General features: G+C 20.0%; 1 protein-coding gene across 2 annotated transcripts in view; it reads right to left on the reverse strand.

Annotated features, from left to right (window-relative positions):
* Positions 1 to 14,118, reverse strand: part of LOC117168301 (UPF0454 protein C12orf49 homolog) — a 23,724-nt gene extending 9,606 nt beyond the window's left edge. Inside the window, exons 1-4 of one of the 2 annotated variants that reach the window (XM_033353860.1) lie at positions 13,974 to 14,118; positions 13,450 to 13,737; positions 5,927 to 6,148; positions 1,145 to 1,351 (exon numbers count right to left, since the gene is read on the reverse strand). In XM_033353860.1, coding sequence (XP_033209751.1) covers positions 1,145 to 1,351; positions 5,927 to 6,148; positions 13,450 to 13,557 — 537 coding nt within the window. In that variant the 5' untranslated portion in view covers positions 13,558 to 13,737; positions 13,974 to 14,118. Of the gene's footprint in view, positions 1 to 1,144; positions 1,352 to 5,926; positions 6,149 to 13,449; positions 13,770 to 13,973 lie in introns of both variants that reach the window. The other variant, XM_033353850.1, reaches the window with a different exon arrangement.
* Positions 14,119 to 14,883: the final 765 nt, after the last annotated feature.

A 14,883-nucleotide genomic window follows, 5' to 3' on the forward strand; every position in this document is an offset into this window, starting at 1 on the left:
AAATAAAATAAAAAGAAATGAAATAGAATCAACTAAAATGAAGTAAAATAAATTAAATAAATTTAATAAAATGAAATAAAATACAAAGAAATGAAATAAAATGAAAAACATAAAACGAAATAAAATCAATCTAATAAAGTGAAATAAAATGAAATCGAATAAATTGAATAAATTGAAAAAAAATAAAAAGAAATGAAATTTAATTAAATTAAAAGAAATAAAATGAAATAAAAAGAAATGAAATAAATAAAATGACATAAAATAAAATGAAATAAATTTAATAAAATTAAATAAAATGAAATAGAATAAATTTAATAAGATGAAATAAAATAAAATAAAAAAATTTAATAAAATGAAATAAAATAGATGAAATAAAATGAAAAAAATTAAATGAAATAAACTAAATAAAATGAAATAAAATCAATTTAATAAAGTGAAATAAAATGAAATAGAATAAATTTAATAAAATGAAAAAAATAAAAATAAATGAAATAAAATACAATGAAATAAAAAAATTTTATAAAATGAAAAAATAATAAATAAATAAAATAAAAAGAAATAAAATAAAATTTAATAAATTTAATAAAATGAAATAAAATGAAATAGAATAAATTTAATAAGATGAAATGAAATAAAATTTAAAAAAATTAATAAAATGAAATAAAATAAAAAGAAATGAAATAGAAACAAATGAATAAAATGAAATGAAATGAAAAGAAACAAAATGAAATAAATTTAATGAAATGAAATAAAATTTTAAAAAATGAAAGAAAATGAAATAAAATCAAATACATTGAAATAAAATAAAAAGAAATGAAATAAAATGAAATAAAATAAAATGAAATGAAATAAAATAAAAAGAAATAAAATCAAATTAAATTAAATTTAAAAAAATAAATAAATTCAATAAAATAAAATAAAAAGAAATAAAATGAAACAGAATAAATTATATTAAATAAAATTGAAATAAAAAGAAACGAAATAAAATAAAATGAAATAAATAGAAATTAAATAAAACGAAATGAAATCAAATAAAAATTAAAAGAAATAAAATGAAATAAAATGAAATGAAATGAAATGAAATAAAATAAAAAGAAATGAAATGAAATAAAATAAATGAATATAAATTTCGAATATAATTTACCTTGCCAGGATGCAAACAGCAGGACACGCAGTATTCGTAAATTGCGCAGCATCCGGCCGTGTTGCAAGTTTCGCAACTGTATCTTTTCACCGAAGTTGAAATATTATCTCGGGACGGTTTTAACAAGTCTCTGTTGCAGCAACCACTCCCCAAAATGTCTTTCCGATAACAAACGTACCCCTTTTCATCGACAATAAAAACCTTTCCCTGTAATTTTTATTTAATTAGTTAATATTTTAAAAATAAATAAAAGCCTCACGCTCATTTCCATATAGTTGGATTTGCAACTAAAAAAGATCAGTTTTCAATGAAAAATGGAATAGTTGCATTTTAAACCAAAAAAAAGAAATTTATACTAAAATTTTTAATATTTAAATGGAAAAGTTATATTTTCAGTTAATAAAATTTAATTTTCAACCAAAATCAAAGATTTTTCACCAAACTAGTTTCTACTGTAATAATTAAATTTTCAACTAGAAAAGATCAATTTTCAAACAAATAATTAAATTTTCAATGTACAATATTAATTTTAAAACCAGAAGATTTTCCAAACAGAATACCTGATTTTTAACCAAAAATAAAATAGTTAAATTTTCAATTAAAAGAAATAAATTTTCTACAAAAAAATAAATAATCAAACAATGCGATAAATAAAAAAATAAATAAAATAGTTTTATTTTCAAAAAATGTGAAGAGTTTTTAAAGAAAATAATTAATATTCAACTAAAATACACGAATTTTCAACCAGAAAGACTAATTTTAACACCAGAAGATTAATTTTCAAACAAAAAGATTAATTACTTTCCAAAAAAGGCATTTTTTCAGTAAAATATTTGAATTTTCAACTAAAAGATACAAATTTTCGACGAAAAAAGACAAATTTTCAAACAAAAAATCCAATTTTTTATAAGAAAAAGACGATTTTTCAAAAAATTACATGAATTTTCAACTGCAATTGTTGAGTTTTAAACCAAAAGGATGAATTTTCCGTTAAAATGATGAATATTTAACTGAAATACTTGAATTTTCTACTCAAAAAGACAAATTTTTTTTAAAAAAGTTGTAATTGTCAAACAAAAAATTAATTTTCTATAAAAATTTATGATTTTCCAACATTAGACATGAAATTTCAACAAAATAATTGAATTTTCTGCTAAAAGGCAAATTTTCAAAGAAAAAAGTGAATTTTCTGTATAAAAAATACGATTTTCAACAAAATAGGTGAATTTGCAATCAAATATATAAAATTTCAACTTAAACAATAAATGGATAACTGAAATACTTGAATTTTCCAACGACAAGATAAATTTTTTAAACAAAAAGATTAATGTTCTAAAAAAAAAAGATTTGTCAACATTTTACATGAAATTTCAACAAAATAATTGAATTTTCCACTTAAAAAAGATAAATTTTCAACAAAAAAGCTGAATTTTCAAACAAGAAGATTAAGTTTCAAACAAAAAATTAATTTTCAAATAAGAAGACGATTTTCCAACAAAATACAAGAATTTTCAAACATAAATAATAGAATTTTCTACTAAAAAAGACTAATTAAAAAAAAAGTTATTTTGTATTAAAAAAAGAGGATTTTTCAACAAAACAGATGAATTTTCAAACACGAAGATTTTTTTACCAAAAAGAAGATTTATCTACAAAATACATGAATTTTCAGCGAAATAGTTAAATTTTCAACTAAAAAAATGATGTTTAACCAAAAATGAAAATGTTTGGATTTTAAATCAAGAAGATTAATTTTCAAAAATAAAGATTAATTTAAAAAAAAACGATTTTTTAACAATATGAATTAATTTTTAACAAACTAATTGAATTTTCCACGAAAAAAAGACAAATTTTCAACAAAATAGCTGAATTTTCAAACAAGAAGATTCAGTTTAAGAAAAAAATTTATTTTCGAATAAAAAGACGATTTTTTAACAACATAAATGAATTTTCAACCAAATAGTTTAATTTTACACTCAAAAAGACACATTTTCAACAAAAAAGTGGAATTACTTGAACAAGAAGATTAATCTTCAAACAAAAAAATTAACTTCCAAAAAAAAAATTTTTTCAACATTATACGTGAAATTTCAACAAAATGATTCAATATTCTACTAAATATGATAAATTTTCAAACAAAAATTTAAATTTTTCAACTAAAAAAAAAAGGATTAATTTTCAACCAAAAACATAATGATAAATTTTCTAAATAAAATTGTAAATTTTTAACTAAAATAGTTTAATTTTAAACCTAAAAGATGAATTTGTAACTGAAATTTTGAATATTTAACTAGAATAATTGAATTTTTTAATAAAAAATAAATAATTTCTAAACAGGAAGATTAATTTTCAAAGAAAAGGATAAAAAAAGACGTGAATTTTTCAACGAAATAGTTGAATTTTCCATTTAAAAATAACCATTTTTGTCAAAATTGTTGAATTTTGAACAAGAAAAGTTCAATTTTCAACTTAAGATGGAATATTCAAATGTTGAGTTGAAAAAAATGAGTTTTCAACAAACAAAAAATGGATTTGCAAAAAAAGTTAAATTTAAAAAAAATGATAAATGTTTAAACAAAAAGATTAATTTTGAAACAAAAAAAAATTTTCTAACAAAAAATAAAATTTTTCAAGAATAGGCATGCATTTTGAACGAAATAGTTGAATTTTGAGCTAAAAAAAAAAGTAAATTTCTATTGACAATGGTGATGAATTTTCTAATAAAATTGTAAATTTTTAACTAAAATAGTTTAATTTTCAATAAAAAAATATCAATTTTTATGAAAATTGTTGAATTTTGAACAAGAAAAGTTCAATTTTCAACTCAAGATGGAATATTCAAATTTTGAGTTGAAAAAAATGAATTTTCAACAAACAAAAAAACGGATTTGCAAAAAAAACTTAAATTTAAAAAAAAAATGATAAATTTTTAAACAAAAAGATTAATTTTGAAACAAAAAAAAAATTTTTCTAACAAAAAATAAAATTTTTCAAGAATAGGCATGCATTTTGAACGAAATAGTTGAATTTTGAGCTAAAAAAAAAGTAAATTTCTATTGACAATGGTGATGAATTTTCTAATAAAATTGTAAATTTTTAACTAAAATAGTTTAATTTTCAATAAAAAAATATCAATTTTTATGAAAATTGTTGAATTTTGAACAAGAAAAGTTCAATTTTCAACTTAAGATGGAATATTAAAATGTTGAGTTGAAAAAAATGAGTTTTCAACAAACAAAAAATGGATTTGCAAAAAAAGATAAATTAAAAAAAAAGGATATATTTTGAAACAAAAAGATTAATTTTGATACAAAAAAATGAATTTTCTAACAAAAAATACAATTTTTCAAAAAAAGACATGAATTTTCAACGAAACAGTTGAATTTTAAACTAAAAAAAAAAATAACTATTTAACTTATATCCAAATAATTTTATTTCCAACCTAAAAGATCAATTTTCAACGAAAATAGTAAATATTTAATTGGAATACTTGAATTTTTAACCGAAGAGAGGAAAATTTCAATCAAGAAGACTAATTTGCAAATAAAAAGATAATCATCTACAAAAAAATTGATTTTTTCACAAAAATACGTGGATTTTCAACGAAATAGATTAATTTTCAATTGAAAAAATAACAGATTTCCATTTAAATTGAGAAATTCATTGTCATTAATGTCCTCAAAATCATTTTCTAAAGAAATACTTCTTCCCTGTAAACAAAATTTTTTTCGCAAAAATTTTTCGTGGTAAAATAAGAAAGTTTGAGATCTTAAATTAAAAAAAAAATGTAGTTACTTAACTTTTTGATAAAAGATGATTTTTCAACCAAATAGTTAAATTTTCAACCAAAAAGATGAATTTTTAAACCAAATTATGAATTTTGAAACAAGCAAAAAATAATTTTCTACACAAAAATACGATGTATCATAATTATACATGAAATTACTAGAAATTAACTGAATTTTTCACTAAAAAAATAAAAATTTTCAAACCAAATAGTTGAGTTTTTAAGAACAAAAAATAAGTTTGCAATCAAAATGATAAATTTTCTACCAGAAAGATAAATTTCCAAATAGAAGATTAATTTTCAAATAAGAATTTTAAGTATTATCTTATCGAAAAATGCGATTTTGCAACAAAAAACGTGAATTTTGAACGAAATAGTTGAATTTTCAACTAAAGAAAGATCAATTTTTGTATCAAAATTGGTATAATTAAATTTTTAGTTGTAACAAAAAAATTCCGCATAAAAAAAAGACAACTAATTTTCGATCAAAGAATGATGAATTTTCAACTAAAAAGATGAGTTTTTGACAAAATATTTTAACTCTCAAACAAACAATTTTATTTTCAACAAAAAGAAAGGAATTTTCAATAGAAATGATGAACTTTTAACTGGAATACTTGAATTTAAAACTAAAAAGATTATTTTTTAAATAAAAATTAAATTAATTTGAAATAAAAATCCAAATAGTTAAAGTTTCAACTAAAAAAACATAAATTTTTAACCAAAAATTGATTAAATTAAAATTTTTATTTAAATATTTAAATTTAGTTTTTAAATTTAGAGTTAAATTTTGTATTCTAAATAAAAAATAAAATTCAATCAAAGTGAGGAATTTTGAACTAAAAAATTGAATTTATGAAAAAAGATTTGATTGGAAAATTCAATTAATTTCTTGAAAATTCATGTATTTTCTTGAAAAATCGTCTTTCTTGATAGACAGTTTTTCGATCGAAATTATTGAATTTTGGACTAAAAATGAATTTTTGTAAAAATACCTGAATAGAATTTCGGCAATTTGCAGGTAAACTCTCAGAATTGTTTCCCTGGCCTGGGGCATTCGTCTCGACGAGAGAATCAGCATTTTCGTCATTTAAAACGTCCATCTCCCAAATTAAAGATTTCATAGAAACCTGTTCATCACTGTTCTCTTCATTCTCATTGAGAAATTCATTGTCATTAATGTCCTCAAAATCATTTTCTAAAGAAATACCTCTTCCCTGAAAAAAATATTTTTTTCGCACAAATTTTTCGTGGTAAAATAAAAAAATTTGAGATCGTAAATTAAAAAAAATTTCAGTTACTTAACTTACTTAATGACAAACAGTTTTTTTTTGCAAATAATTAATATAATTTTATATAAAAAATATATATATAAAATATATAAATATAATAAGAACTAGAAAAACGAATTCTTTAGCAAAATTCATACATTTTTCACCAAATAGAGTACCAAAAAAGAAATACATTTTTAACGAAAAATTAAATAATCAAATTTTTAGATAAAACAATGCATTTTTAACAATACAGTTCGATTTTCAGAGAAAAATATGAATTTTCGACTGAGAAAAAGATATATTTTCAAACAAAATAATGAATTTACAAAAAAAATAATTTTTTTAAACAAAAAACGAAATTTCAACTGAAAAAAATTGATTTTTACTAAAAAAGAAATCATTCTTTTTTTTGTTACAAAAGAGATGAATTTACAAGCAAAAATAATAATATTCTAACAAAAAAAGACAACAAAATTGTTAAGTTCTCAAACATAGAAAAGAATTTTTAATTAAAGAAATAAATTTTCAACTAAAAATAAAATAATTTAATTTTCTAGTAAAAAATATGAATTTTTAATAATTTAGTTCGATTTTCAACAAAAGATATGAATTTTTAACTTAAAAATATAAATTTCGAACCAAAAATGGAATAGTTAAATTTTCAGGTAAAAAATTAATTTCTACCCAACAAAAAAATGAATTTTTAACAAGACAGTTTAGTTTTCAACAGAAAAAAATAAATTTTTAAGCATGAATATGAATTATCCAACAGAAAAAATAATATTCTATTTTTAATTAAAAAGATAAAAAAATTAATTTTCAACTACAGAAATCAATTTTCAACTAGAAATAAAATAACTCAATTTTCGGATGAAAAATTGAATTTTTAACAAATTATTACGATTTTCAACAAAAGGCATGAATTTGCAACTAAAAAAAATATAAATAAATAAACTTCCAACCAAAAATGGAATAGTTGAATTTTCAGCTAAAAAATTAATTTTCAACTAAAAATATGAATTTAAAAACAAATAACTTTTTATCAGAAAGTCGAATTTTTAACGAAAAAAAAATGGATTTTCACAAAAAAAAAATAATTTTGTTAGAAAAGCGATACGATTACAAACATAATAATATTCTAACAAAAAAAATTGTTAAAATTTCAATAATGGAAATGAATTTTCAAGTAAAAAAATCAATTTTCAATCAAAAATAAAATAATTACATTTTCGGATTAGAAATTGAATTTTTGACAAATTAATTCAATTTTCAACGAAAAAAATAAATAAATTTCCAACCAAATATGGAATAATTGAATTTTCAGTTGAAAAAATAATTTTCAACTAAAAATATGCATTTAAAAACAAATAATTTTTTATCAGAAAGACGAATTTTCAACGAAAAAAAATGATTTTCACTAAAAAAACAAAATAATTTTGTTGAAAAAGAGACGCGATTAAAAACAAAAACTAAAAATATTCTAGCAAAGAAAAGCAAGAAAAAATTTAAAATTTCACCATAGAAATGATTTTCAAGTAAAGAAATAAATTTTCAACCAAACATTCATTTTGACAAATTAATTCAATTTTGAAAAAAAAAATTCAACCAAAAATGAAAGTTAAATTTTCAGTTACAAAGTTAATTTTCTACTAAAAATATGAATTTAAAAACAAATAATTTTTTATCAGAAAGAAGCATCTTTTACGAAAAAAATTGATTTTCACTAAAAAACAAAATAATTTTGTTAGAAAAGAGATGCGATTGCAAAAAAAATAATATTCTAGCAATAAAAACAAAACAAGATATTAAAATTTCAACAATGGAAATAATAAATTTTCAATAAAAAATGAAATCATTAAATTTTTGGATAAAAAATTGAATTTTTAACAAAGTAATTCAATTTTTAATTAAAAAATACATAAATTTCCAACCAAAAATGGAATAGTTAAATTTTCAGGTAAAAAATTAATTTTTAACTGAAAATATGAATTTACAAACAAATAATTTTTGATCAAAAAGATGAATTTTTAAAGAAAAAAAAATTAATTTTCACTAAAAAGCAAAATAATTTTTTTAGAAAAGAGATGAAATTACAAACAAAAAATAATAATATTCTAGCAAAAAAGGCAAGAAAATTGTAAAAATTTCACCATAGAAATGATTTTCAAGTAAAAAAATTAATTTTCAACCAAAAATGAAATAATTAAATTTTCGGATCAGAAATTGAATTTTTGACAAATTAATTCAATTTTGAACAAAAAAAAATTTACAACCAAAAATGGAAGTTAAATTTTCAGTTTAAAAATTAATTTTCAGCTGAAAATAGGAATTTACAAACAAATCATTTTTTCTCAAAAAGACGAATTTTCAACAACAAAAAAAAAGATTTTCACTAAAAAAAAAATTTTTTAGAAAAGAGATGCGATTACAAAAAAAATAATATTCTAGCAAAAAAAACAAGATAATTGTTAACATTTCCACAATAGAAATAAGTTTTAAGCCAAAAATGAAATAATTTAATGTTCGAATCAGAAATTGAATTTTTGACAAATTAATTCAATTTTTAACGAAAATAAATAAATAAATGAATTTCCAACCGAAAATGAAAGTTACATTTTCAGTTACAAAATTAATTTTCTACTAAAAATATGAATTTAAAAACAAATAATTTTTTATCAGAAAGACGCATTTTTTACGAAAAAAATGATTTTCACTAAAACACAAAATAATTTTGTTAGAAAAGAGATGCGATTACAAAAAAAAATAATATTCTAGCAAAAAAACAAGAAAATTGTTAAAATTTCAACAATGGAAATAATAAATTTTTAACAAAAAATGAAATCATTAAATTTTTTGATCATAAATTGAATTTTTAACAAATTAATTCAATTTTCAATTGAAAAATCAATTTCCAACAAAAAATGGAATAGTTCAATTTTAAGGTAAAAAATTAATTTTCAACTGAAAACATGAATTTACAAACAAATAATTTTTTATCAAAAAGATGAATTTTCACTAAAGAGCAAAATAATTTCTTTAGAAAAGAGATGAAATTACAATTAAAAATTAATAATATTCTAGCAAAAAAAGCAAGAAAATTGTTAAAATTTCAACAATAGAAATAAATTTTAAACCAAAAATGAAATAATTTAATTTTCGGATCAGAAATTGAATTTTTTATAAATTAATTCAATTTTGAAAAATAAATAAACTTCCAACCAAAAATGAAAGTTCAATTTTTAGTTAAAAAAATAATTTTCAACTAAAAATATGAGTTTATAAACAAATAATTTTTTATCAGAAAGACGATATTTCAAGAAAAAAATTTCACTAAAAAAAAATAACTTTTTTTAGTAAAGAGTGCGATTACAAAAAAAATAATATTCTAGCAAAAAAAAAAACAAGTAAAATTGTTAAAATTTCACCATAGAACAGAATTTTCAAGTAAGGAAATAAATTTTCAACCAAAAATAAAAGAATTAAATTTTCAGATCAAAAATGGAATTTTTAACAAATTAGTTCGATTTTCAACAAAAGGCATGAATTTTTAACTAAAAAAAAAAAATGAATAAATTTCCAACAAAAAATGAAATAGTTGAATTTTCAGCTAAAAAATTAATTGTCAACTAAAAATATGAATTCACAAACAAATAATTTTTGATCAGACAGACGAAATTTCAACGAAAAAAAAAATTTCATTAAAAAAAAAAATAATTTTTTTAGAAAAGAGATGCGGTTACAAAAAAAAAATAATATTCTAACAAAAAAAAAAACCAACAAAATTGTTAAAATTTTACCCTAAAAATAAATTTTCAATTAAAAAAAAATAAATTTTCAATCAAAAATAAAATTATTAAATTTTCGGATTAGAAATTGAATTTTTGACAAATTAATTCAATTTTCGAAAAAAAAAATAATAATAATAAATAAATTTGCAACCACAAATGGAATAGTTGAATTTTCAGCTGAAAAATTCATTTTCAACAAAAAACATGAATTTAAAAACAAATAATTTTTTATCAAAAAGACGCATTTTCAACGAAAAAAAAATTTATTTTCACTAAAAAACAAAATAATTTTTGTTAGAAAAGAGATGAAATTAAAACCCAAAATAATAATATCCTAGAAAAAAGAAAATCAACAAAATCGTTCTAATTTAAACCATAGAAATAAATTTTCAACCAAAAATGGAATAGTTACATTTTTATTTAAAAAATTAATTTTCAACTAAAAATATGAATCTACAAACAAATAATTTTTTTATCCAAAAGACGAATTTTCAACTAAAAAAATTGATTTTCACTAATAAAAAATTTTTTGTTACAAAAGAGATGAATTTACAAATTATTTCGATTTTCAAAAAGAAAAAGGCATGAATTTTCAACTAAAAAATATAAATTTCTAATAAAAAATGGAAAAGTTAAATTTTCAGTTCATAATTTTCAATAAAATAATTAAATTTTCAACATTTAGACGTATAAAATGAAAATTTGAAAAAATTTCCAATTGAACAATTTTAAATAATTAATTTAATTTAAATAATTTAAAAATAAAACATGTGTATCTTCCAAATTCATCAAAAAGGGAAAATAAAAAATTCCCCTCTTCCAATTGAAAAAAAAAACATTTAAAAAAAGTGACCCCTTTCAACTCAATAAAAATTCCAAATTGAAAAAACGTTTCTTCCAATTCAGAAAAAAATAACCAAAACTTCGTCAATTTCAACTCTATAAAAACCCTTAAAATAAAAAATTTCCCTGTGGAAAAGAAAAAAATACCTCTTCCGATGCAGAAAAAAACCCAAAAATTAAATTATTTAAAAAAGTATTTTAGAAAAGATTATTTTTAAACGAATGTGCATTAATATTTTATTATAAATTTTTCTTGCCTTGTATATAAAATTAAATAATAATTTCTCCTGAAGTTTTTTCTTTGGAAATTTCTTTGGAAATCGACCTATTTTATTACCAAATTTTTTGTTTGTTTTGGTTTTAACATTAATTTTTTTATTGAAAATTAAATTTTCAGTTAAAAAATTAATTTTCAAACAAATAATTTTTTATCAAAAAGACGCACTTTCAAACGAAAAAAAATGGATTTTCACTAAAAAAAAAAAGAATTTTGTTAGAAAAGAGATGCGATTACAAAAAAAAATAATATTCTAGCAAAAAAAAGAAAACAAGAAAATTGTCAAAATTTCAACAATGGAAATGAATTTTTAAGTAAAAAAATCAATTTTGAATCAAAAATAAAATAATTACATTTTCGGATTAGAAATTGAATTTTTGACAAATTAATTGAATTTTCAACAAAAAATAAATAAATTTCCAACAAAAAATGGAATAGTTGAATTTTCAGTTAAAAAAATAATTTTCAACTAAAAAAAATTAAAAACAAATAATATTTTATCAGAAAGACGAATCGTTTAGGAAAAAAAATTGACTTTCACTAAAAAAAATAATTTTGTTAGAAAAGAGATGAAATTACAAACAAATAATAATAATAATAATAATAATAATCAAGAAAAAAGCAAGAAAATTGTTAAAATTTCAACATAGAAATGAATTTTCAAGTAAAAAAAAAACTATATTTTCAAACAAAAATAAAATAATTAAATTTTCGAATCAGAAATTGAGTTTTTAACAAATGAATTGAATTTTCAACGAAAACAAATCAATTTCCAACCAAAAATGGAATAGTTGAATTTTCAGTTTAAAAATTAATTTTCAACTAAAAATATGAATTTACAAACAAATAATTTTTTATCAAAAAGACGAATATTCAACGAAAAACATTTTTTTCCTTCTTACTTGACAATTTAAGTGTTTTGTTAAATATTCGTCTTTTTAGTTAAAAAAAACAACTAATTTTCTTGTTTGAAAATTTGTCTTTTTGATGTAAAATTCATCTCTTCAGTTGAATTTCGGTTTAAAAATTCTTTGTTAAACTGTTTGTTTGGAAATTTATCTATTTTTATACAAAAATTGTTATTTTTGTTTGTTTTAGAATTAATTTTTCTACGGAAAATTAGGCTTTTATATTTTTCTTCAAAAATATTTTTTTCTTTGAAGAAAATTCAAGTTTTTTTATTGAAAATTTATCTTTTTAGTAACAAAACTAATTTCCTTGTTTTAAAATTGATCTTTTTGGTTGTAAAATTCATCTCTTTCATTACGAATTCGTTATTTTTTTTATGTTAAACATTATTTTTCTTAGTTGAAAATTAAACTTTTAAAAAAAATTAGAGTATTTTGTTGAAAATTCGTCTTTTGGTATTAAAATTCATCTCTTTGGTTCAAAATTGGTGTTTTTTTAATATTAAAAATTAAATTGTTTATTTGAAAATTCAGTTATTTAGTTGGTTATTTAATTTTTTTGGATAAAGGTTCATATTTTTTCTTGGTTAAAAATTCGTATTTTTGGTATTAAAATTACTCTATTTTGGTTAGATATTAGTTTTCCTTGTTGAAAATTATTTTTTACAGTTGAAAATTTAACTATTTTTTTGAAAAATCAAGTATTTTGTCGAAAATTTTTCTTTTTTTGCAAAAAATTATTTTTTTTTGTTAAAATTTCGTCTTTTTGACTTTAAAATTCATCCCTTTGGTAGGAAGTTTACCTTTTTTGTTAAAAATTGCATTTTTTTAGCTTAAAATTAATTTTTTAACTCAAAATTTAATTTTTCTCTTTTTTTATAATTAATTTTTTTAACTAGAAATTTAATTGTTTACCGCTTTTGTTAAAAATTGATTTTTTCAAGTTGAAAATACGGCTTTTTTTGTAGAAAATTAAATTTCTTGGTTAAAACTTCGTCTTTTCGGTTTTAAAATTTATCCCTTTAGTCGGAAATTTACCTATTCTCTTGGCAAATATTTTTTTTCTTAAATTACCTTTTTAACAGAAAATTTTCCCTTTTTTGTTGAAAATGTATCTTTTTCAGTTGAACATTTGACTATTTTATGGAAATTATCTTTTTCTAAATAGATTTAAAAAAAAAAATTAACTTTTTTTTTGAAAATTCCACTATTTTGTTGAGAATTCAATTACCTGGTTGAAAATGTCACTTTTTGAATTAAATTTTAAACTTGCTTGTTTCAAAATTCGCCAATTTGATAAAAAAATTCTTCTATTTAGTTTAAAATTCAACAACTTGTTTCAAAATTCAACCATTTTGTCGAAAATTGGACATAAAATTTGAAAATCCCATACATATTTTAAATAAAAAGGAATAAATAAAAACTCACTTCGTGTCGCAGAAGAGAAACAGCACAATAAGTGAGCGATAGTCCAAAAATCAGGCCAAGCACCATTCGCCTTCGAAATAGCCGGATTAAATTTGCCAAAATTGGCATGCTTTTGCTTCTATTTTCTCAAAAAATGACAAAAATTATCCTATTTTGTATTTCGAGAGGTGAAACATTTCACTTTTTATGGTAAGGCTCCCATTTTCATTAATTTTTTTTTTTCTTATTCACTCAAAAGATCTGTCTTCCAAATTCGATTCATCATAATTCCGGTTGACAGATTTCAAACTAATGAAACAGGAAGAATAAAATATTCCAGCCTGCCGAAAAGGATTATTTCGATAACTACGAATATTTTATAGTAGAAGATTGATTATTAATTATTGCTGAATGTGAGAAAATAGTATTTAAAACTATTTTTATAATTCAAAACAATGTAACTGACAAGTGTCACGGAATGACGTTTAAGAAAACTAGGTTATGTTCGGTTCATTTTTTGTTTACATGGCTACAATCCTACTTACCATCGAGGAATTCAGTCTTGAAATTTTTATTTTTAGGTATAAAAAGACACAATTATCGCGAGTCTTTCTTTCCCTTACGTAGCTACATTCCTATTAATTAATTTATTATAACGATAGTTTATCACTGTGATTAAATTGAACTTAGGCAAACTTAAGATATGTCAGTGGTCATAATCTCGGGAACTTTTTGAACTGCGCTTGCGTCGCGACGACAACCTGATTGGTTATCATTAGCGCGCGTATTTTAAATAATATTATTATTGAAATGTAATATTTACGATAAAAAATTATTGGAAAGTGCATCCAAAGTAATTTAAAAGAGCGGAAAAGTTTAAATTTGAGACAAATTTCAAATTCGAATTTAAATGAAATTCAACGTTCTAGAATATTATAGCAATAATCACCGATTAAGAATTTAGGATGGAAAACAAGGCAATGAATTAATACCTTCAATCCAAATTTCAGGAGGGCATTCTAATGTTCTTTGGCAGCTAAGGAATTTAGACGATAAACTAAATTCAAAATTAAAGAAATTTAAATAAGATAAAAATCAAGAACCGCAAAGAATTTCAAAGTACCACATACTTTGAATTTGGAAGAAATCGCGTTTTTACCAGAAGATTAAAAACTGCAGGTTTGACGTTGCAGTCTAAAAAATGTAAATTTTTGAAAGAGGAAATTACTGATTCTGGGCACATAATTACTCAAGGCGGGTTAAAACCTGATCAGAGGAAAATAGAGGCCGTTAACAGTTTTCCAATCCCAAACGGAAAAAGAATGTTACATTCTTTTTAGGTTTGATGGGCTACTACCAGAGGTTCAACCTAAATTTTGCCACTAATTTCCGGAAATTTATCAAAATATTTGGTCATTTATGATAGTTTTACAGGTAAATATGATAACTTACCGT

Source organism: Belonocnema kinseyi, chromosome 1, assembly GCF_010883055.1.
Source record: "Belonocnema kinseyi isolate 2016_QV_RU_SX_M_011 chromosome 1, B_treatae_v1, whole genome shotgun sequence".
Lineage (NCBI taxonomy): Eukaryota > Metazoa > Arthropoda > Insecta > Hymenoptera > Cynipidae > Belonocnema > Belonocnema kinseyi.